The 23,022-nt window shown below is 32.4% G+C and overlaps 3 protein-coding genes and 1 long non-coding RNA gene across 4 annotated transcripts; 2 read left to right on the forward strand and 2 right to left on the reverse strand.

Annotated features, from left to right (window-relative positions):
- Positions 1-5,306: 5,306 nt before the first annotated feature.
- LOC122594541 (rapid alkalinization factor-like) lies at positions 5,307-5,809 on the forward strand. Its single transcript, XM_043766984.1, has one exon. The coding sequence runs from the start codon at positions 5,348-5,350 to the stop codon at positions 5,708-5,710; it is 363 nt and encodes a 120-aa protein (XP_043622919.1). The 5' UTR covers positions 5,307-5,347; the 3' UTR covers positions 5,711-5,809.
- A 1,111-nt stretch (positions 5,810-6,920) lies between these two features.
- LOC122593867 (rapid alkalinization factor-like) lies at positions 6,921-7,488 on the forward strand. The gene has a single exon (XM_043766320.1). The coding sequence runs from the start codon at positions 6,925-6,927 to the stop codon at positions 7,357-7,359; it is 435 nt and encodes a 144-aa protein (XP_043622255.1). The 5' UTR covers positions 6,921-6,924; the 3' UTR covers positions 7,360-7,488.
- A 3,805-nt stretch (positions 7,489-11,293) lies between these two features.
- LOC122593073 (heat shock factor-binding protein) lies at positions 11,294-15,599 on the reverse strand. The gene is made up of 5 exons (XM_043765417.1): positions 15,492-15,599; positions 13,101-13,154; positions 12,451-12,474; positions 12,328-12,370; positions 11,294-11,604 (listed from the first exon to the last, which is right to left on the reverse strand). The coding sequence occupies exons 1-5, from the start codon at positions 15,492-15,494 to the stop codon at positions 11,462-11,464; spliced, it is 267 nt and encodes an 88-aa protein (XP_043621352.1). The 5' UTR covers positions 15,495-15,599; the 3' UTR covers positions 11,294-11,461.
- Positions 15,600-20,037: 4,438 nt separating this feature from the next.
- LOC122590767 lies at positions 20,038-20,557 on the reverse strand. Its single transcript, XR_006322605.1, has 3 exons — positions 20,434-20,557; positions 20,225-20,352; positions 20,038-20,116 (listed from the first exon to the last, which is right to left on the reverse strand). It is a non-coding gene; the product is annotated as an uncharacterized LOC122590767 (long non-coding RNA).
- Positions 20,558-23,022: the final 2,465 nt, after the last annotated feature.

Raw genomic sequence — 23,022 nt, forward strand, 5'->3', positions numbered from 1 at the left:
TTTTTTTCCATTACTAATAATAAAAGTCTTAATCCTTTGTCTGTTATTTAATTGGACATATAATTATATTTTTATTTTTTATTTTAAAGAAATTTTTGTTATTTATGAAGTACCATGAGCCAATTCAAGAGCGGTGAATCAAGTTAGTAATTTTATGTATTTAAAAAGTAGGTTTTAGCTAATGTTGATTATGACAAAATAATTGGAGTTTTTGCTTAGAAATTATATATTTATTTATTAAATCGACATGGGTTAAGTAGCTAGCTTGATTAGGTTCTAAATCCTTTTTAATTTTGTTTTTTTTATTATGACATCACTACATATATTGCGTTTATCCACACTGTTAGTTAGCGTGAGAAAATTAAAAAAATTGCACGTTTATATGTGTGTAAAATTATGGAGAACTAAAAGTTTGTAGAAATTAATCCGCACTTACAATTGTGATATTTTAAAAGTTCACAAATTAGTTACTGTGGACTTTCACATTTAATTTGTAACACCACATATTTAGTTAGTGTGGACATATGTAAGGTGACAAATTAAATATAAAAGTTCACATTTTTTATTATGAACTTTAAAATACCACAATTCTAAATGTGAATTAATTTCTACACACAAAAATTTTTACACATAAAAGCGTGACAATATTTTAATTTGTTCACGCTTTAGCATGAACAAATACAACATTATTGTAGTGTATGGGCATACTTTATACTGTGTAGCCCTGAGCATCCAAATCCTCAAGACTGACTCTGATAAAGTACAAGTGGTATCAACTATCAAGCAATGTCCAACTCAAAATCCAAATTTAAAACATGTTTAAATTTAATTTGTCACGTCATTATAAAACTGAGCTTTTAGACTAAGGGAGTTGCATTCTTGGAATGCCCTTCCTCCACTCACTTTTTCATACAAATTGGGTGCATAACAGCCTCATACTCACTTTTCTATTCTTATAAACTTTTAAAATATATATTTGAGTGAACAGAGCAGTTACTCTATCAAATACCCTATAACAAAGGTTGAACTCTTCCTTGTTCCACATGTATATAATATATCATTTTTAATGGTTAGGTTTAGAAAATGTCCTAATTACATCTTCTTGCCAACAATAACAACGCGTTTGAATGAAAACATCATATTTTCATAGAATAATAACAACTGCTTCCTAGGAATGTATAATATATTCATATACAGATTGTTCTGGTCTTACTTAAGTACAATATATAAAAAGTCTATGTTTAGATTAGGACAACAAATCTGATAGTTGTTGGTACTTCGTATTTTCTACATAATATAATTATCTGCTTAGACCCATCATTCTTCATTCCAAGTATATATCATTTTTGAACCACTTCTTTGCACTTTTTCGTATTCTCTACATTAACTGTGATTCAAAATTTATAGTTCTTGTCTTTTTGTTTTAATCCAAGAAGATTTCAAATGGTTTTAAATCAAGATGAAACATTTCTCTAGTTGCCTTTCCTATGACTTTATTTTTTAAAATGTAAACGCTAACACACCACATAATTTGTTCATACATATACCTCGGAGCCGAATAAGACAAAAATTCACAAGCTCTAGGTTTATTTGGTCACACACAAGAATAAGAATATTCCGCTAGGCCAATATTTGGTAAATTGGTGGTGTCAGCAAACGGGAAGCAGCTATGTACCTTGCTCTTCTGTTGTCACACAGAAAATGCTAAATTGACGTTACATGACTTTTCAAATATTAGAGGAAGTTTATGATCTTGGACAAACTTTGATCTTTCATAACTCTTTGTATCATACATCTATCATGTAATACCGATATGCCTTCGATCTTGCAAGCTATAATTCATTTATTTTTTAACATTTTCAGAACACAAATGATGATTTTGCAAGGAAATAAGTACAAGACCCATCGTTTCATCATTTTGTTCTTGTCATGACTCAGTCTAAACTTGGTTTCTAGAGTCGAGACATATTATTTTGTCTTGCTACTTGTATAATTGACCTTACTTGTGTAATTGACCTTTTTTAAGGTTATACTCGTAAGTGGGAGTACAGCATTCATTCATATGTTATTTTATACTAATATATCAGTAGGGCCTTTGGAAGTTGGAACAAAGATGGTTAATTTATATTTAATAAATCAGTAGGGACTGCAAATAAATTTTCTTTCCTGCATTTCATTTTATATTCAGTATATACTAATGTGTTTTAGGTTATACTTATGTATCAAGCATAATGACGGAACCTACGTAATTAGTAAAGTATCATGAACCTGCACATAGAATAGAATAGAATAGAATATATAATAGATGGACCGATATATGTATAATTATAATTATATTATATATATATATATATATATATATATATATATATATAAATACTAAAAACATTGTAGCTAAAAGTACCCCCTTAATTAATTATGTACAAGTTGTTATTGCATAACCAAAATAGTTAACGGTTTTAATGATTGTTAAGTGTTGCTTGACTAACGGTAGTTACAAAAGGGTATTTAACGGAGTTTGTTTACAACTTTAAGTTTTCTAACTTTTGCCACCAAAGTTTTGCATTAGTTACTTTTTGCCACATAACTTTTGGTTTTTAAGTTTTTTCCATCAAAAGTTCATTTCTTTCTTATTGTTACCTCATAACTTTTACTTTTTAAACTTTCGCCACTAAAACTTTTTGTTTTTTACATTTTTCCTTTTACTTTTTGTCAAATAACTTTTGTTTTTTAAACTTTCGCCACATAAATTTTGTTTTTAAGTTTAAGTTTCTTACCATTTGTAATTTTTTTCACATAACTTTGTTTTTTTTAAGTCTCGTTTCGGAAAAAAATTTTATTTGCTTTTTACTACATCACTTTTGGTTTCTAAATTTTGTTACTCAAGTTACATTTTTCTTACTTTTGATCACAACTTTCGTTTTCTTAACATTTGTCACCTCAAGTCATGTTTTTCAGCTTAATTTTTAACTTTTGTCACGAGAGTTTGTTTTTCTTCCCGTTAGAAATACTTGTACATAATTAAATACTACATCATGGATATTAATTAAGCAACCCAAGTACTTATGGAGATTAACCATTAATCATGACTATTAGGAAAGAAATATCCTAGACTAATGATAAATTTATGCTCCTTATGATCTTAAATGATTTAAAAAGAGTTTGGTTTGGTTTTATTCGAATTCAAATTGAAATCATGTCATTGTATTTGGTAGGTTTCTTCTTAAATAATGTCATTTGATTTAATTTTTTAAGTTTGAGCTTCCAGAATTGTTATATGGAGGAAACCAAATCATTGAACACCCTCAATTCCTATGTCACGTGATTACTTAACGATGCTCCGATAACAATATGGTGAAGAGATGAAAATAAGTGATTTTATTAGGAAAAAGAAATGGTTGTCCCAGAGTAAAACAAAAAATTAAATTCTACTCCGTATTATTTTAGATAACTAACCTTTAACTTCAAGCTATTTAAGGAGTTTAACACGTTTCTTTTATAACTTTCTTGTTCTAGACACTAGAAAAAAAAAAGTTACAATACTAATTAATCTATTTGCATATGAATGGTTGTCACCTTTGCTAGCAAAGTAGCAAACTAACAAGTTTATCTCAGGCAGCATATGAGCTTTTCTTACAAACTTTTTGTGCAACATAAGTTATTAGTAGTACAGTATTATTTTGCATAATCATATGAATTTACATTGGTTCTCCTTTTCGATCCTATTTCGGATTTTAAAAAATAAAAAATTAACTTCCCCATGTGCAAAATGTGACCATAATTACTCGTGGTATTAAATTTTTACTCTTAAAGGTAAGAATTTTTCTGTTAGAACAAATGTGATGGGTTTTCAAACCAGACATGTATAAATGTCAAATCCATATAAAGCTACACCCAGCAAGTCTGATTTGAATAAATATATTTATTAAAAAAATTAAATTTTATAACAAATGAGGATAGCAGTGATTATTTTTTTTTTAAATATACCAAAAAACTTACTATTCTTGTTTGCGTGTTATTACTAGTAGCAAACTCTTTATGCAACACAGATCAAAAGGAAAAAAAATGTGTTAGTAATGTAAAACAAGGTAAACTAATGGTCGGATATTGGCACAAACAACTCATCTATATCATAGAGGGTTAAGTATTTGTGTTTGTATATAACTCGTAATCAGCTACTATTGTATGGAAAAAACTTTAGCCGTGTTCATTGTATGTAAGTAACCTGCTAAACTGAACGAATTATTAAGAAATTGGTCGTCATCATGTGAGAGTCCACAAATAAAGACCGTATATAAATTATATCCGGTGTGCGCGTTCTGGATATCAATATGGTATATGGAGACAGAGTGTTCCAACTTCCCATCAATTTATCTTTAAAAAATAAATAATTAAATTGAACCTAATTCATATTAATTGTATGTATATTTCTTCAGGGTGGGTTATTTTGAGAACCATCAAAAAAAAAAGAACGCGAGAACCAATCTGGGTCACACGTCTCATCTCCTTTTTTCTTTCTCATCACTTTCATCCAAATTTTTCAAAACGTTTTATCTCACAAACCGTGCATCGTTAGACGAAAAAAAAACCATGGGTAGTCTTAAAATTTCGTCCTCTTTCATTAGAGATGCGACTTGATATACTTTTGACAAACTTTTAAATTTCAAATTTTTTTTTTTTTCGAATATTTTTTTTACCTGCACATGTGTAGGATGTGTATGATGTATACCCTACACATGTCCTGCACATGTGTAGGATTATCGCTAAAAAAAAAAATTAAAAAAAAAATCGAAATTTAAAAGTTTGTCAAAAGTATATCAAGTCGCATCTCTAATGAAAGAGCACGAAATTTTAAGACTACCCATGCTTTTTTTTTCGTTTAACGATGTACGGTTTGTGAGATAAAACCATTTGAATGAATTGGGTGAAAATGAGGAAAGAGAAAATTAAATATCATCAAGATCAAAATCAATGGCCAGAATTGGTTCTCGCGTTCTTTTTTTTTTAAGGATTCTCAAACTAACTTTCCTCTATTTCTTTCAAGTGCATATTATAGTTAGATATAAAGTTATTTGATCTCGAGGATACAATATATAGACTAACAACATCAGATTCATTTAAAAGATAATAAAGTATATATATACTTAAAATTTAAATATTAAACAAGGTAAAGGAAGTTTCGGGGGTAGTACTTTGAAAAATAAGTAGACTATGAAAGTGAGTACCATTTCAAGAAAAATGGGCAAGTATTTAAATACGGCCTTAACCCAAAACAACAACCATTTCATTTTATTTCTTCAAAACCAACCATTTCAATATTTTTCCACATAAACAAAACAAAACAACAATGAGCATTTGTTCCACCACTCTTTTGATCCTCCATCTGGTGATGTCCGCGTTCATCATGTCAATGTTGGCAACGGCTAGCACTGTAGGAAGGGACGAGTTTAGTTGGATGTCCAAACAATTAGGAGGAGGAGGGTGCACGGGGTCTATAGCCGAGTGTATGGGAGATGCTGCAGAAATGGAAATGGAATCCGAAAGCACTAGACGCATTTTAGCAACCACGGATCATATAAGCTACGATGCATTAGATGCGAACAATGTGCCTTGTTCACAAAGAGGTGCTTCGTATTATAATTGTCGGTCTGGAGGTCAAGCTAACCCTTACCAACGTGGTTGTAGTACTATTACTCGTTGCCAACGTTAGATTTCTATCTACTTTTTTCTCAAGTATACATTTGGGGGATGAATTTCATCTCATATGCTCCGATCCCCCTTCTATAAATTAATTTTTACTCTTGCTCTTGTAACTTAATGTTTATTTGCTTTGATTGTCAAACGTATGATATTAGTTACTCTTAATTTCTTGAGTGTTCTGTTCCTTCATTGGGACATATTAACTTCTATATTTTAACTACTTGTAAGATAAATAATTCACGAGTATATCTATTATGATTAATTAATACTTTGAAGTTTGATTACGTCTGTTATAGCTTACCCAACTACCAATTACTTGGCTCTACTTTTATGTTGTTCATGATCGATGATCATTCTAAAATGCTTAATTAATCAACAACGAATAAGTACGTACGTAGTGCCTTGAATCCTTCCTGATTATGATCATTTTTTATATTTTGTGAAAGGTAAACTTTGTTATTATGTATGATCATTCTAAACTACGTACTTACCTATAATTAATAAAAAAAAAAATTATGAACAAACTTATTATTTTACTCGGCTTCAACAGCTTAATTATACTTGTTTCTTTGAAATGTGTTGTGCCCTAGCTAGGCAACATTAGATCATATCTTTAAGGCTTGGTGGAAGACGAATAGATAGAATGAACCTGAAATAACACCATATGTTGCTGGTTGATCAATCCGTAAAGATATTGTTACACTTTTAGTGGATGCTTTCGCATTTTTTTAGATGTTTATTTTGAAGTTCATACTTCTAAAAACTGGTAATGAAATGATGTTGGACGATCTTTTATTAAGAACCCATGATTGTTTTATTAGTTTGCCCGATCCATTATCTTATTTGATGGGCCAAGCCATATTACACTTTTATAGATGATATAGTTAGCCCATTATCTTATTCAATAAGCCAATAACAATAAGTTAAGAGTAAGGGGAGGTTAGAACAAATTAATGAACCATGGTCGACGTTCGGAAAGGGATATAAAGTTATTTGATATCATCGAGGGAGCAATAATATACACTACTAAACATCGAATCAAAATATAATATAATCTGTGTATTTTAATTAACTAATCAACGAAAATGAAGGAAGTTTCGGGGATAGTAAAATAAACAAAATATGAAAGCGAGTATTATTTCAAAAAAATTGGGCAAAGTATATTTATTTATTTATATATATATATATATATATATATAAGGCCTGCGCTCAACCCCACTCTATATGCCCCTTTTCTACTTGTCTTTTATATTCTTCTTTCAAAACCAACCCCATTTCATTTCATTATTTTCCACACAACAAACAACAATGACCATTTCTTCCACCAATCTTTTGATCCTCCATCTGGTGATTTCCGCCTTCATCGTGTCAATGCCGGCGTCGGCTAGCACCGGAGGAGACGAGTTTATTTGGATGTCGAAACAAGGAGGGTGCAGAGGGTCTATAGCCGAGTGTATGGGAGATGCTGCAGAAATGGAAATGCAATCGGAAAGCACAAGACGCATTTTAGCAACCACAAATTATATAAGTTATGGTGCTTTACAAGGGAACAATGTGCCTTGCTCACAAAGAGGTGCCTCGTATTACAATTGTCAGTCTGGCGGTCAAGCTAATCCGTACCAACGTGGTTGCAGTACTATTACTCGTTGCCGCCGTTAGGATTTTTATTTGCGACTTTTTTGTGTTCAAGTATAAATCCTTCCTCTAGCTTCCATGGATTTTTAATTCTTGGTCTTGTAATTTCCAGTGTTCATGTGCTTAATTTGTCAAACTTTTACTTAATTGCTCTTTCTTGAGTGTTCTGTTCCTTCATTGGATCATTTTTTTTTAAACTTTTACTCCGTATTTTTTTTTTTTACTTGTAACATAAATAAATTCACGCATATAATAACTGATATATGATTAAAAACAGTACTGTACTTTTTATTTTGATGAGTCACGTTTGTTTGTTATAGCTTAGCCAACAACCAATTGGCCCCTATGTTTTTCATGATCATTCAAAGTATTTGAAATGCATATTAAATGATGAATCAAGTACATGGGTTTCTTCTGATTATTCTTTTTCTTTTCTTTTCTTTTTGAGATTAGTGTTTATATATATTTGTATATTTCTTTTTTGAAATTTGAATGTCTAGTTTAATTATTATATTTATGTAATCAAGAACAAGGAGTTGTCGAGATTCGAGGGCCTTTAACGTGGTTACTCTATGTATAACATCCACATTTGTTTTGAGTTGCGTAAATTACAGTTGATGATCGAACGCAAAAATTTGAAAAAGAAGCAATCATATATATATGGCACTGGTTTTTATCGAATATATACTCCCGTTAAATTGTGATTATAATTTAAGCTTGAAAATGAAAGAACATTTAAATAAAAAGTTAAAAAGTTTTTATAAGAATTTACCGATATACGTACAACGTTTTTATATAAAAATGATGTGTATCAAATATTAAAAATGTATTTTATGAAACGTGAAGACCAATATTTATATCTCAAGATGACAACTAAGAAGTTGTTTGCCGACTTTTTTTTGTTTTTGAAACTTTGACTTTGTCTATACACTTTCAAATTGTTAACTTGGCATGAAATTCTGCAGTCATATTTTTTAAAAATAAAAATGTTAATAATATACTGCAAGTAGCGAGTAATTTCAAGGCTACGAAGATTGTTGTAGCTCGTTACAATTTGTTTCATTTAACGAAATTTAACCCTAAATATTAATAAAGTTGTACTTAAGGTGCACAGTTATACACTTATAGATAAAAGTGTAATTTCCATATTAGACTTTTAGCAATTTCCATATTAAAATTATTACCCGTTTTAATAGTCTTTCAAAATTGCTTCAATAAATTATCTTGATTTAGATTTACATTTTTCTTTTTCTAAATTTGTCACCGGAACTCTGGCACGAGTTTCCATCCACTAATATTATCGTTAATAATAATAGGAAAATGATTGATCTTCCTGAAAGTTAGCCTAAAAATCCTCCTAAAAGCTTAAAAATATGGCAAGTGGAATTCACTTATTCTCTTTCCTAATCTTCCCTTTAATTTTTCACATATCGTCATCCAATGAATTAGGAGGATTTTTAATCTAATGAATTAGGAGGATTAATCATCTCCCGTAATAATATCCTCGTTAATGTTGTGAAATGGAAGTGTAACTTAACTAGGATGCACATTCAATATATCAACACAATATACTTGTCTTTCTTTAGAGAAATAATTCAAAACAATACAATGATTGCTTTGTTGGTGGCCAAATATTTATTCTTTTCTTAGACCAAATAAAAGCATATTCTTCAACTCAAGATACAAACTTTGTCAAATGTTTAAAAATTAAAGAGCGACTTTATTTTTCTTTTATAAATTCAAATTCAAAACTATATCACAAAAGAGCAAATTAGAAAAAGGGAAAGGGATAGGTATTTTGGCTGCCGTCGAGGACTTGGTCGTTACCAAAACCAAAAGAAATGTCAAAGAACACTATGTTATGACCTTTGAAGGTGTTGTGGCTTTTTGTATCTTAGTAAAAGTTTCTTAAACAACTATGTAAATATGTAATACTTAAAACTTAAACGGTAGAGATATTATCTGTTTGACTTACCAGATGATACGAGTAGTTTCTTCATTTAACTAGTTTTTTAACCCGTGCTTGGTTTTGATCATTTATCCCAAACACTAAAAACTTATTATTTAATTTCAAAAACGTAATAATTTAAAAATTCATCTTAAAACTCAACCCCAAACACCTTATTAAACACATAAGTCTTCAGTTGAGAAAAGCTTTTAGAACATATACAAGTTTATCAAGTAAAACTGTTGAATGGTAATCTCAAAATATGTGGATTACATATATAAGTTTGTTACATTTTCGTTAAAAAATAGGTTAACCAATTAACTACTGTATTACCTATTTTTAATCAAAGCAAATATCTTGTAAGGTGATGAGAGGTCACCTGTCCTAATCCCACTTTTAGTAATCCTATCAATATCCTTTAATTTTATTATTCAATGATTTACAACCTTTTGATAGTACATATGATTACATACTTTATCATAAGAACATTTAAAACACCCCCACAAGGGTCGAATTAGATCACAAAATATAATAGAAACGGTGAAAAGGAACTAGAAGAGGGTGATGTTAATACCTAACACAACAAATATCACCAAGTTTTGTCTTATATAATTTTCCGGCAAGCTTCTTCTATACTTTTTAAGATACCGTCCCTGCTAAAACCTGAGGCCCACATGTGTTTAGGCTTCAATCTTCATTTCTATGGCTTGAATCGCTTCCGGCGCATGTTGAGAATCTGCAGTTAGGTGATTTACATTTACTAACTAAAGTCCTTTCATTACAAGTAGAATTGACGACTACCAAAGATACCGGGGATCAAAAAGTTCCCACATATTTACTTTTTATTTAGGAAAATGATAAATCATTCAAAAAATTAACTTAAAAATCCTCCAAAAATCATAAAATTGTTACATTTGTATTCCATTAATTCTCTTTCCTAATTTTATCTCTTGATTTTGCCACTTGCCTTTTATATATATGGAACATGATTAATCCACCTAAAAATTAGCCTAAAAATTCTTCTAAAATCTTATGGATGTGACAAGTAGATTCCACTTAATATCTTTTATAATTTGCCCCCTTGAATTTTCATATGTCACCATCCAAATAATTGAGAAGATTTTAGGCTAATGAATTAGAAGGATTTTCAGGATTTTTAACGTATTAGCCTTTTAAAGATTGAATAAATTTTTAAGATTTTTATAACGATAATTTAACACAATCACTTATTTTATGCATAAATGGTAATACTATCATCTCAAACCTAACACTTTCACAACTGTTGATTCACTGTGTGTACCCACAAAAGGTCCCACTCACACAAATATGATTATTGACAAAAGAATGAAAAAATAGTCGAAACATATAGTTGGGTCATGTATGAAATGAAATATGTAGAATACAAATCACCTCTCTTAGAAAGAAGCTTCTATTGCAAAAACAGGGATAGAAAGGGGCATAAAATACGCACAAATCTGCAACATAACAAACGAGGGGCTGTCCGGTGATGAGGACATCCATGATTGGAAATTACTTCAACAAACGTATGGAAAATTATCTTATTCAAATTTTTGGACCACGTAAATTATAAATCACTTTTAAGTATTTGAAATGAATGAATTATAATTAACATACGTGATTTTTATTCGTATATCCATCAGACCATCAATATAACAATCCGTAAATGTTCTTAATCGGATAAAGATGTCAAACAGACTACATACAATACTCACAATGTCTGTAAATGCGGAAATCAACAGGGAAAGCGAAAAGAAAGCATACATTATATTTAAGAGCAGCTGATGAATCACTTTTCTTTTACTTTTTCGAAAGTATGGGCTGGAGAGCATGACATATTTGTATCTTGATAGCAAGAAGCAAACTGATTGATTCATTTGTTAAATAAAAGAAAAAGGGAGAAGAAAATAAAGTATTTGTCTAGCTAAATAACAGCAAGCAAATGGTAGCCTAGTAGATAAAAATTTCTTGTTGAGAAAAGAAGCAAAATTCTATGCATCAACCAAAAGCTGTAAATCATATCCGGATGTAATTCAGTTGCATATAGAATAGATGGGTAGAAACCAGTAGCATAAGGATATGCAGATCAAGATTAAAGTTAAAAACACATACAAATAAATTTCATTTCATCAATAAGATGGCACGTGAATGTTAAAAGTGCTAAGCTGAACCTTCCTCTGTCTTTGGTTCAACAGGCTTCTTCGATGTAGACAAAGGGGATGGGGAGCCCTCCGTGCCCATATCTGTTCTCAAATCATTGATGCTCTGCTCCAGCTCATTTATGCGTTCTCCCATCTCATCAAGTACATTGCAGTCAAGAAAAACTTGAAAGAAAAAGTGTAGTCAAGTGCTGAAGATGTCACTTTTAATCCATATATAGTGATAGGGTGAACTTAGGTTTTACTTTTTGGGTGATGATCAAAAGGGTCAAATAATTAAGGGAAGTGATATTCATACCACATAAGTTGATTAATCTACCACAATTGTGCATTACCTGTTTGTACAATATGTTATAATACTTGTACAGTGTGGTATATTAATCAACTTATGTGGTACGATTAACACTTCCTAATAATTAAAGTTTGCTAAGATGGAACTGTCAAACAGTCATCTACCGTGTATTTGAATGCTTATAACATTTTATACATTATTATTCAAAAGAAGCTATAACTTAATTATTGTAATCAAGAATAATACATTATTACTCATAAAAATTCAATAAAAGAGGCACAAAAAAATTGTAGGTGTGTCAGCCTAACCTAGCCTGAAACAAATTTGAATAGCTTACAAACCACCTAACCTTGTGGACATATACACAATCTACCTGGCCCATCCCTTTTGCCATCCCATTCATTACAATAACTCCATGCTAAAACTTAGGTAGCATGCGGAAAACTTTTAAAACATAACTAAGTTAGACAAGTCAGTGATTGATATATAATCAGTGCAGTTAAATAAGGCCCGCAAAATCTGCAATACTTGGCAAGACATACTTACGGTTAAAAAAAAAAGTAAGAAAAGGATATTCTTTGAAACAATGGACTCCGACATCGTCTGAAATCTGGTTTGCTGCAATAACAAGAGTTGTCAGGATGGCAAAGAAATTCCAATAAAAGTAAGTATGGAAACATAACAAAGTTACATCTTACCATTTGCTGAAGAAGAGTTTGAACCTGCAAAGGATTGAAGAAATTCAGCAAATTAATAAATGCTCAACACAACAACTAAAAGCAGGTACGTGAATAGATTAGATTTGACTCGATTAGGTTATTGATCAACTATAACCCATAATAGATACAATGTAACCTGACCCATGGCTGGTTAATCTCAATAGACCCAAACCCGTCCATTTGGTTTATTTTCATTTAGCAATGTAACTTATTTACGTATGCATACCTAACTTTTTACTTTATATTCTTCTGAGATTGTAATTTGGCTTATTACCGCATTGTGACAATTTATATAATGTAAAATATGTGAATTATGAGGCACTTTTTGTACATGTATATCTTAAACGTCTGAACCTGTTTGCAGAGACAAAATAGATGACAGGTTTTCTGAAACGCAATATTGAAAAGTAATGTTCTATAGATGTTTGTGATATATAAAAAGCATTAGTAATTTAGTAGCTCAAACAACATTCCTGATTGAGAAAAATACATATGTAGACCCTGAGTAAAGAGAAATAACCAACCCCAGTTTAAGTTCCAGCATTTAATTGCCAACTGCAGATGGATATGACACACAAAAAAGCCTAAGAATATTTACTGTAATGGAAGCAAACGCTCCAGAAACTTACAAACTGTGTCATGTCAGCAGTGCTTTGCTTGGTATCTCCTGAATCTTGTCCATCCTGCCAACCAAAAGCAATTTCATTGGCTTTTATGTAAAAATAGCTCAAACTTAGAGGTGTGATCTCTTATTGTGAGAGTGAAGCAAAACCATTCACAATTAACTAAAACCACAAAGATCCTTAGCCACTGGGTTCTCTTTACCACATACACGAAGATTAACAATGAAGTATCAACAAGCAGAATTCCAAATAATCCTTCCATGTAATTCGTCAGGGTGACTCATTAAACAAAAGCAAACTACATTCAAACTACTCTGGGTGCCAATGGCAGGAAATGCTCCAAAATGAAAGCTATATTTTGTGACATTCAAAAGAGCTGAAACGAGTACCAGCCATTCGAAAACTCCAGTAGGGGAGACACAAAAGCACAAATACACAATTTCATATAAATATGATTCAAACTCAGAAACAGGCTACATAGTACTATATTACTAAAACCATAACATGATAAAATGTAGAGTTGGCAATTTTTGACACGGACCTGTTAGCACGACACGACCTGGTTTTTTCGTGTTTCGTGTTTGGCCTTAACATGTTTCGTGTCTTAACAGGTCCGGACCTGTTAAGACACGAATACTATTTGTGTCTTAACATGTCCGGACTTGTTAAAACACGATAAGACACGATAAGACAAGTAGTATATATATGGACATGTTAAAGACACGTTAAGGACACATTAAGACACGATAAGACACGTTATGACACGATAAGATACATTATTAGGTCCCTTAACAAGTCCTTTATCGTGTACCTTTTAACAAGTTCTTAACAAGCCTCTTAACAGGTCCCTTATCGTGTAACCTGTTAAAATTCATGTCGTGTTCGTGTTTGAAAAAACTGACACGATAAGCTGTCGTGTTCGTGTTTAACCTTACCGTGTTCATGTCTTATCGTGTCGTGTCAGACACGATATGCCAACTCTAATAAAATGTATAATATATATATATATATACACACAAAATCACCCACCAACATTAGCAATACATAAAGACAATGTCATACTAAACGTTGTTTGAACTAAGAAACATTGTTTTTTGCTTCAGCAAATTTCTCAACAAATTGGGAACTCCGTATTAATGGATTAACAACTTAAATGGGGTGACACAGCTACTGGTATTGAGCTAAAAAATCTCAAAATTTAAGGCTTATAAACAACTTCAAGCAACTAACAAGTTCATTATCTCCAAGTCTCCAACCTAGAATTTGACATTCATCTACAGTACTATATTACTATATACTTCAAGTCTTCAATACTATCTATCTATACTATAATACATGAAAGCTCTGCAGTTAAAGAATAATGAACTCCAACAACAGCAGACCATGTCACTTTCTCTTGCTCGCCCAATAAAAATGAAGCACATCACCCTCTCCCTCCCACTCTAGTACACCACCTGGGCCGGCCAGGACCCAAAAACTACCAAAATTATATAAAATCTACACAAAAAATCAAGAAGCAACCATAAAACACTTCTTCTCCCACACCACCACCAATAGCCGCTATCACCAACTGGCCACTTGGATTTTTTTTGCTCAATTTAGTCAAGAACTTCAAAAAAAGGAGAGATTGCCTAAGACTAAGGTTATCAACAGACCAAACCAAGCATAGCTCAATAGCTCGACAAGTTTTACGATGGAAGCTCGAACCTGATTCGAACAAGGTTCGTAAAAGACTCAGGTTCGGTTCAAAAAGCTGGAAACTATCTATAAATACATACACCATGACTTTAAAAACAATAATTTAAGTAAAAATCCAATTTCACCAAATCTAAAAACAATAAACATTATATTGTGGATTTATGGTAAGTTCTTACAAAATATGATTATATTTTAATAAGTAAACACATTTAGCAGTTTTTAAAATTAGGTGTGAAACAACACTACCCTCACTTCCCCCATTTTCAAATTGGTCCAAGTATACATACATATCAAATATTTATATAGGCCTCAAAAAGTCAATAAGAACTCCATCCAGACATTTATAAGCTCGAACTCGACTCGATAAATATTTCAAGCTCGATTTTGTTAACAGATAGCCCCTCTTAAACTATCCAATGTGACAGTATGACACAGATGCCATGCTAGTATCAATAATAGATCTCAAACTGAAGTGTGTATACATACATATAACATATTCTTCTGCATTCATACCAATACAACTCAAATCGAAACAAAAAGGTAATATACTCGTCATCTATATTAAACCCTAACTTCAAGTATATACAGACGTACTACTGATATATATATATATAAACAAGTATATAATGCAAAATTGGATTACATATTCATTAAACTGGAAGAAAAAATCGGGAGAAAATAAAGGAAGATCTGATTTACCATGTTATTGTTAAGTGAGTCTGAAAGAGGTATTCGCTTTTTCTGCGTTGGTCAATTTGGTTAATTTGTGTGTGTGTGTGTGTGTGTGTGTCACCAGTGAGGAGTGAGTGATCTCCTTTTTAATCTAATCGGGGAATTCGGGTCCTTGTACTTTAGTCTAATGACCTTTTTGCCCATCTCACTCTACTCCAATTCAAAATTTGAACTTGGCTTCGTACCAATTCAATCAAACTTGAATTTAGGGGAAAGTTTTTCACTAGACGTCTACACATACCAAGTTACCAACACTTGACTTGAGCCCTTCGATTGTGAATAGGCAGGGGCGGATGCAATGTGTAACTACCGGGGGTATGGCCCCCAATGCTGCCTAAAGATATTCTAACAATGGTAAATTTTATTGCATAATTAATTCTATTTACAAGCTTTATATTAAGATTGTCTCCACCTAATAATATTCATGCCCTCGCTTTAAAATAATCAAACTCATAAAAAGCTAAATTAGCTAAGGCAAGCACGTAGGAATAGGATTGTCAAGTGTTTTGTATATATAGAAGAGGCTAGTTATATATTTGTTTTGTCATGTGATGTGGGACAACTTTCTCAATACTACTCCAAATGCTACTACTAATTTGAAAGATTTTTAATTTTTTTTCCTACATTTGTATACAATAGTTGCAAATGTTAAACATGCATGTTATTACGACTTGATTTTCGTTTTATGTTTCCTTTATAACTATAAGCGGATTTGATACAAAAAATTATAACTTGAAGTTACCAAAATCAAATGAAAAATTGTAGACTACACTGGCGAAGAGTTAGTCTATATCAACTAAGAAGAATTGTAGAGCACAAATAACATCCATATGAAACTTATATTTCTCACATAAACCATTTCATATATAAATGCTAGAATAATATATGAAGCGACAAAGCGTAAGGCACGTAACAACAAAAACAAACAATTATGTGGTGATTAACCAACAAATTATGTCTAAGAAATATTTTGACCCGACCCATTTTGACATACTAATATTTGGTCCAATCAACTAGCTATCAAACCTTAGTGCTTAGTAGTTTTTGGCCCCCACTATTAAGATTTCCTAGATCCGCCACTATGAATAGGTGACATGGGTCTTTTTTTAGCTTGTCAGTTTTGGTGACACTAGTTAAACCAAAGGAGAAAAAAATGGATAACTTTATTTTATCATAAAAAAAAAAAAATTTATCAAAAACAAAATGGTTGAAAAAACATCCCTTTGTATGAGGTCTTGTATTCAAATGTTGAGGAGAACATATGAATTAAGTCCCTTTATGATGGTTTAACCTAGGTATTCCAGGTTCAGGTATGAGAGAATACGATTTACCTCTATTAATCGTCGTGCCTTTTGGTGGATTAGCATGGGGTCCCCCCCCATCGGGTATTTGAAATAGACATTTCTACTTCGAGGAAACTCTCTAATACGGACCCGGTTAAGACAACGTATGTTATATCTCCCGTTGTCGAATCGAGACACGAAGTTTCCGGTGAAATGCACCTTTCAAAAAAAATGTGTATTATTATTTATTAAAAGTAAGTTGAGGGATATGTATATAATATGGGGATTTTAACATTTTATTATTTTATATGTGAATAGATTCAAAATAGAGTAACAGACATACCAAAAGTAGTAAAATGTTATACGAGTATCTTTTAATAATATATGAACATACAAAATTTGACTATAACTTAAATGATAAAGTTTATAGTTTTTTGATAAAGTGTAAGTATTTATGCTATGGTTTTCAAATAATACCACTCGTATCACAAAAATAAGGTTTATATGTGATGCATATAACTTTCTTGGTCCCTAAACAAATTCTGTTAGCCACGATTGATTGCCAAAAAGGCAAAGCCATAAAAGATCAACAACGATTATCATTTGTCGTTGTTGTTAATGTTTTGTTTCATTATGATCGATTACAATAGTTGTATATGGCTACCTTTGAAAAACTGTAACCTTTTAGGCTTTTATTATCACTGAATTGCCGACTTCATTTTTTTTGAAAATATGGTAAAAGAAAACATGCATATCAAGTTTAATCAATTTTCTAATAACATGTCATATCAAATTCAATATTAACAACTAGGTAAGTTTGGTCCGTGCGTTTACGCGGCTATAATTATCGCGATTACGTTTGTTATCAATATGGTTTTGTTATTTTACTTTACTGAAGTAACGACCACTTATATGAAGTCAGTCCATCATAGATATGTTTGGTGATAAAAAATTGTCATATAAAATACAAATTTATTTAGAGATAATACCACAATCATGAATACATTTATTTATATTGTATAAGACAGTGGCGGAGTCAGGATTCATATTTAGGATGAGCCAAAATAAAAGAACAATAAACAAAAGGACAAAGATATCTGGGAAGAAAAAATGACACAATAAATTTCAAACAATTATTTCGAAAAAATTAGTATGATACGGCATATGATGCTTTTTAAATCCTCAAAATCATTTAGGTGTGTCATTATTAAACATTTTAGTACACGTAGGGATATTATATAGTGAACAGGCTCAATTTTAGTACTCGACTAGATGTAGACCCGTGCTAACACACGGGGTTCATAAAGTTTTTAACTTTAGAAGTTATATACATGGTGTAGATGGGAAATGATAGATGTTTATAAAGTTAGGAAGATAGAAATCCAGCTTCTGAAACGATCATCAAGCTCTGCAACTACATAAACTCATTTCTAAACGTATTGCCAATTATCCAAAAGGACAAAATTTTAATTAGAGGGCCTGCTCAAAGAACTTCAAAAACCCATATGCACCAGCAAATGCAATAAACTGTTTTGACCCTTTATGCAACACGCCCATACTGCCACTTCTAACAATGAGTTATGCGTACATCGGGACAATAATCTTTAACTATTGTAGTTTGTATGTGTTGTAGGAAGCAGAGACTTGTTCCAAACAAATGAATCAACGTTTAAAACATGGCATTGTAAAAGGTAATAAATAAAGTTGGAATTAAAATTCATAAAATAACTTAACAATAGCAAATAGTGCATGCAAAAACAGTAAAGAAAAGTCTTAACATTATTAGTTTTTCCAAAATGCAGAGGAACGAAAACAAAGATAACTAAAAAATCATAAATTCTGTAACACCTCCTTGTAGACCACATTTCTAGTCTTGTTGGATGGCTTGTTGTCTTCATCACGAATCAACACCTTCAAACCTTCTTGCTCTTGACCCGCAACACGACTACATATAGTTGTCCATGACTAAAAATCGATTTTTTTAAAAAATAAACCCACTTGGGAAAGCGACTGACCCTGACTCTTGTTTATAGTCATTGCGAAGCAAACAACAATAGGAAACTGTCTTCTCTGCAGTCTAAAAGGGATTTTACGATCCGGAGGAATCAATTTCATTCTAGGGATGTGGACAATATCACCGCTACGGCTTCCTGTTATCACTTTGGCTTCAATAACATGCTTACCCAGCTTCGTAATCTGCAATCTGGTGCTATTGCACAAACCATTTGCTTGGTCTATGTTTCAGAGTAACATGACTGGGACTCCAACCTTAAGAGTTAAAATGTGGTTTGGAACGCCAGATAACTTGACTGCATTAAGAATATCCGAAGTGTACAATGACCTTTCAAAAGCATCACATTCATTGGTTGGACATATGCTGTCAGAACTGTAATATACCTTTTCTTCCCCATCAATCAATTAGTGTGTAAGCTAATGTAAATACAAAGAAGGCAACAAAAAGATTTTGTATTAAGGTGCGTGTAGATTGCAGTTACCTTTTTAATTTTACCGAAAATGTCTTCAGCAGAGGTATATATTATGCTTCTAACATCTCTGTCAAACATGAGAAAAGATGCAGTGCCACTGTTATCCTGCACCCTTACCCCGACACGAAACCTAAAACGATTGTTACGAATGAATGAGTCTAGTATGCAACAAAGACATAGGTAATACATTAGTGTTTAAGTATGAGTACATAAGTACCTCGGGAGAACATCAGACACATTAGCTTGACGGTGTTCACAATGGTATGGATGGTTATCAGTATTAAAGTAGTCAACCTCTGTTAAATCCACATCTTCAACTTTTTGAGCAATCCTGTTGCATTTCCGATGTGCAAGATAGTACCAATTATGTTCGGATTGCACAGCTCTTATCATTCCATAGACCAAACAAACAGTTTCCTAAATTTTAAGATACATATGTGTTAAGTGACAGAACAAAACTACATCATTAGAAGTGGAACAATGGAAAACCGACTCACATTATTAAAATCATCAAGGTCATTGATGTCAGTCCTCTCCATGTGCAGAGTCCAATTACCAGGAGCGGACACAGCTTGTTCTTGATCTATGAGAGGGACCTTGTAGTTGGTGTCACCAAAGACCACACCATTGATTTCAATTGAGCTTAAAAAAAAATATGAGTCCCAAAATTAATTCGCACCATATTCTTAAGATAAATAATAATATAGTATATATGCTTATAAGTATAATGAGACATACTTATCGATGAAGTGTTTAGTTTCAGGCATGTCAGAGTTCATCTAAATACGGGTACCAAACATACAGTTACCCAATTGTGGTTCACCTAATGCAATATTAAAAGACGAAATGAGTTAACACATTGATCATAACAAAAACTTTTTAATCTTAAAGAATATATTAAGAAACGACATATTTCTTTTTAGTAGAATACCATCCCAGATGCGCAACTTCGCAAGTTGAATAACAATCACAACACGACCGTCATTCTTTGGATCTTTGAAAAAGTTATCAACTTGATGGGCGTAATCCCCCCATAGAGCACAATTCATAAGAATGCCACTGCAGTGTGCAAATATTATAATAAATAATTGACAGAATATGCATACTGATTATGATTGGTGTGTATATTTTGTAACAAACCTTAAATCCATCAGTCGTAGATGCAGACGCATGCTTTGCTTGTTATCTTTAGTGTATTTGGTGATTTTTCCACGTCCAACAATTTCCACAATGATATCTTGCAAAGAAAAGCACCAAATTTATGTTTAGGTCATATGTAGTTATGTAGTTAGTAGAAAAAATAAATAATGTACGTACCAATGGGTACTTAGTGACGACCCTAAAGGCTGCTATGTCTTCGAAAGAAGTGAACACCAAACCATTACCATAATCAACATCGCTGATGCAAGGTCTTACACTTGTGTTGTAACATCCCAAACTTTTTATTTAACGGTTGACTCGGGTCGTTAAGTCAACATTACGTGTCCGTTAAGCCTATAAATGATTTAATGACGATATGTGTTTAATGTGTTATATGTGTCAAGCTTTAGTGCCTTAATGATTAATGTGCTAAAGTGCTTAAGATATGTTTTATATGCCTTTTGATGTGCTTAAAGTGTTTAATGTGTTGTAAGTATTCCCAATAGGTGTTTTGAGCTAAATATGAGCCATAAGGAAGCCTAAGGACTAGTTTTGACATAGGTGGAAACTAAAAAAACGGGATTAGGGTCTTGGAGCAGGCCATTAGCTTCTAATTACTCATATTATCCTTTTCTCTTTGAGCCCTAACCATTCCCCATTGCCATAATCAATTCCTTGTTCGATTTCATCTTCGTTTGGTTGATTCGAGAGTGTTTTGATCAAGTTTTTACATTCTCTTTATAATCTCCAGGTATCCCAGGTATAATAACATTGATTTCATGTCCTTTCAATCCCTTGATTTGATTCATAACTGATCTAGGTCTTTAGAGGGTTGATTGGAGTCAAAAACGTGAGTTTTAATCAATTCGGTAACCTAAAATGATTGTTGTTGTGTTGCAAATCAATTGGATGTTAAGGGTTGTTTTCATGACATCATTAGAATCTTAAAATGATGAATTTTGAGGGTTAAAAGTCGTTCATAAGGTTTGGGGTCGTTTGGGGTGTGTTTGGTTAAGTTTTGGAGGTTAAACAATGAGGTTTGTGCAGAAACGGGGCTAGCTGCGGCGCAGCTACTAAGCTGCGGCGCAACTGGAAACCAGTGACACATAGCTGCGACACAACTAGGTAGTTGCGACGCAATAGCGATGAAATTTTCAAATGGCCATAACTTTTGAACCGTAACTCCGTTTTTGACAAATAAGATATCCACGGAATCGTGAAAGAGTCTACTTTCTAATGGAAATGTTTTTGAAAGATTATTGTAATGTCAAGTTTCCAGAAAGGTTAATTTAGTGAGTGTATCCCGAGTTTCGTCGAGTTATGTAAGCTTTAAAGTATTAATCGAATGTCCGATGCATCAAGCATTGTCATGAGTCATGTTTATAGGTATTTAGACGTGAGTCATGACCTTAAGTGAGTGGGTATTTATTAGCTCATTATGTCGTTTAATGATTATAGGTAGTCGGAATACTTGCAAAGCTCGGTAACTTACGTTATCATTTCTTGTGCACTCCATTGAGGTAAGATACACTACTTTGACACGCTGAGGGTTCAACAAAAACATAGTTTTCATATAATAACTTCCCCTAATGATATCTTGGTTGCTTATGGGTATTCGGGATTATACGGGAGGTGATATGGGCTATGTAGATGCATATAAAAGCCTGAAATGCTACCCCAATGATACGTATTGCTATGAGATGTTATGTATGCTTAATAGATGATATGATATGAAATGATGTACGATCTAAGATGATAAATGTTATGCAATGTTGTAATGATATACGATATGCAATGATATATGACGATGTACGTGATGTAACAATGTATGCGATGTGATGATATGAAATGAAACGCTATGAAATGTGATGTATGATGATGATATGTGAAATGTGCATGATTACATGGTTGTTCATCTAGTTCACTAGACTTGTTAAGTTGCCATGACACGTGCACGTTTAAGGGCCCAAACGTAATGATGTATATGTGATGATTGTTTAGGTTGTGTAAACACCTAAACTATATGTGATGTGAAATCGAGCTCGTAAATTCTGATGTGAAAGTGTTAAGCTTAACCCGTACTTGCCCTTGCCCGGTGAGTGCGTATATGGTTGCTTGGGTGGCTCCTTGCAACTTAATTACGTGGTTTGAGTACCTCCGGGTGGCGTGATTAACCACCAATGTCTTTGAACATACGGATTACTCCTGGATTGGCTTGCCATTCCTTAACGACATTGATGCACTACTGAATGGTGGTTCATCTAGTCGGGTGCGACTTATGTCACACTTAACGAGATGCATATGTTATATGAGACGCGTGACTTTTGTCACAATTATAAAGATGTTCAAATGTGATATGTGATGATACAAAAGATGACTAGGCACATTTAGGATGACCCATCCTAATATGAATGATGTTGATGATATGATATGTAAGTGTGATGATATGTTTGGGGATATGTGCCTTAACGAATTAATATGACTTTTATATAATGTTTTAAATGGACAAACGTTTCATAACTTATGTGTTATCTTACTTAGCTAATTCGTTTTGCTCTTTTAAAATGTGTTGTGCCTTCAGGTCCAACA

Source organism: Erigeron canadensis, chromosome 3 (genome assembly GCF_010389155.1).
Source record: "Erigeron canadensis isolate Cc75 chromosome 3, C_canadensis_v1, whole genome shotgun sequence".
Lineage (NCBI taxonomy): Eukaryota > Viridiplantae > Streptophyta > Magnoliopsida > Asterales > Asteraceae > Erigeron > Erigeron canadensis.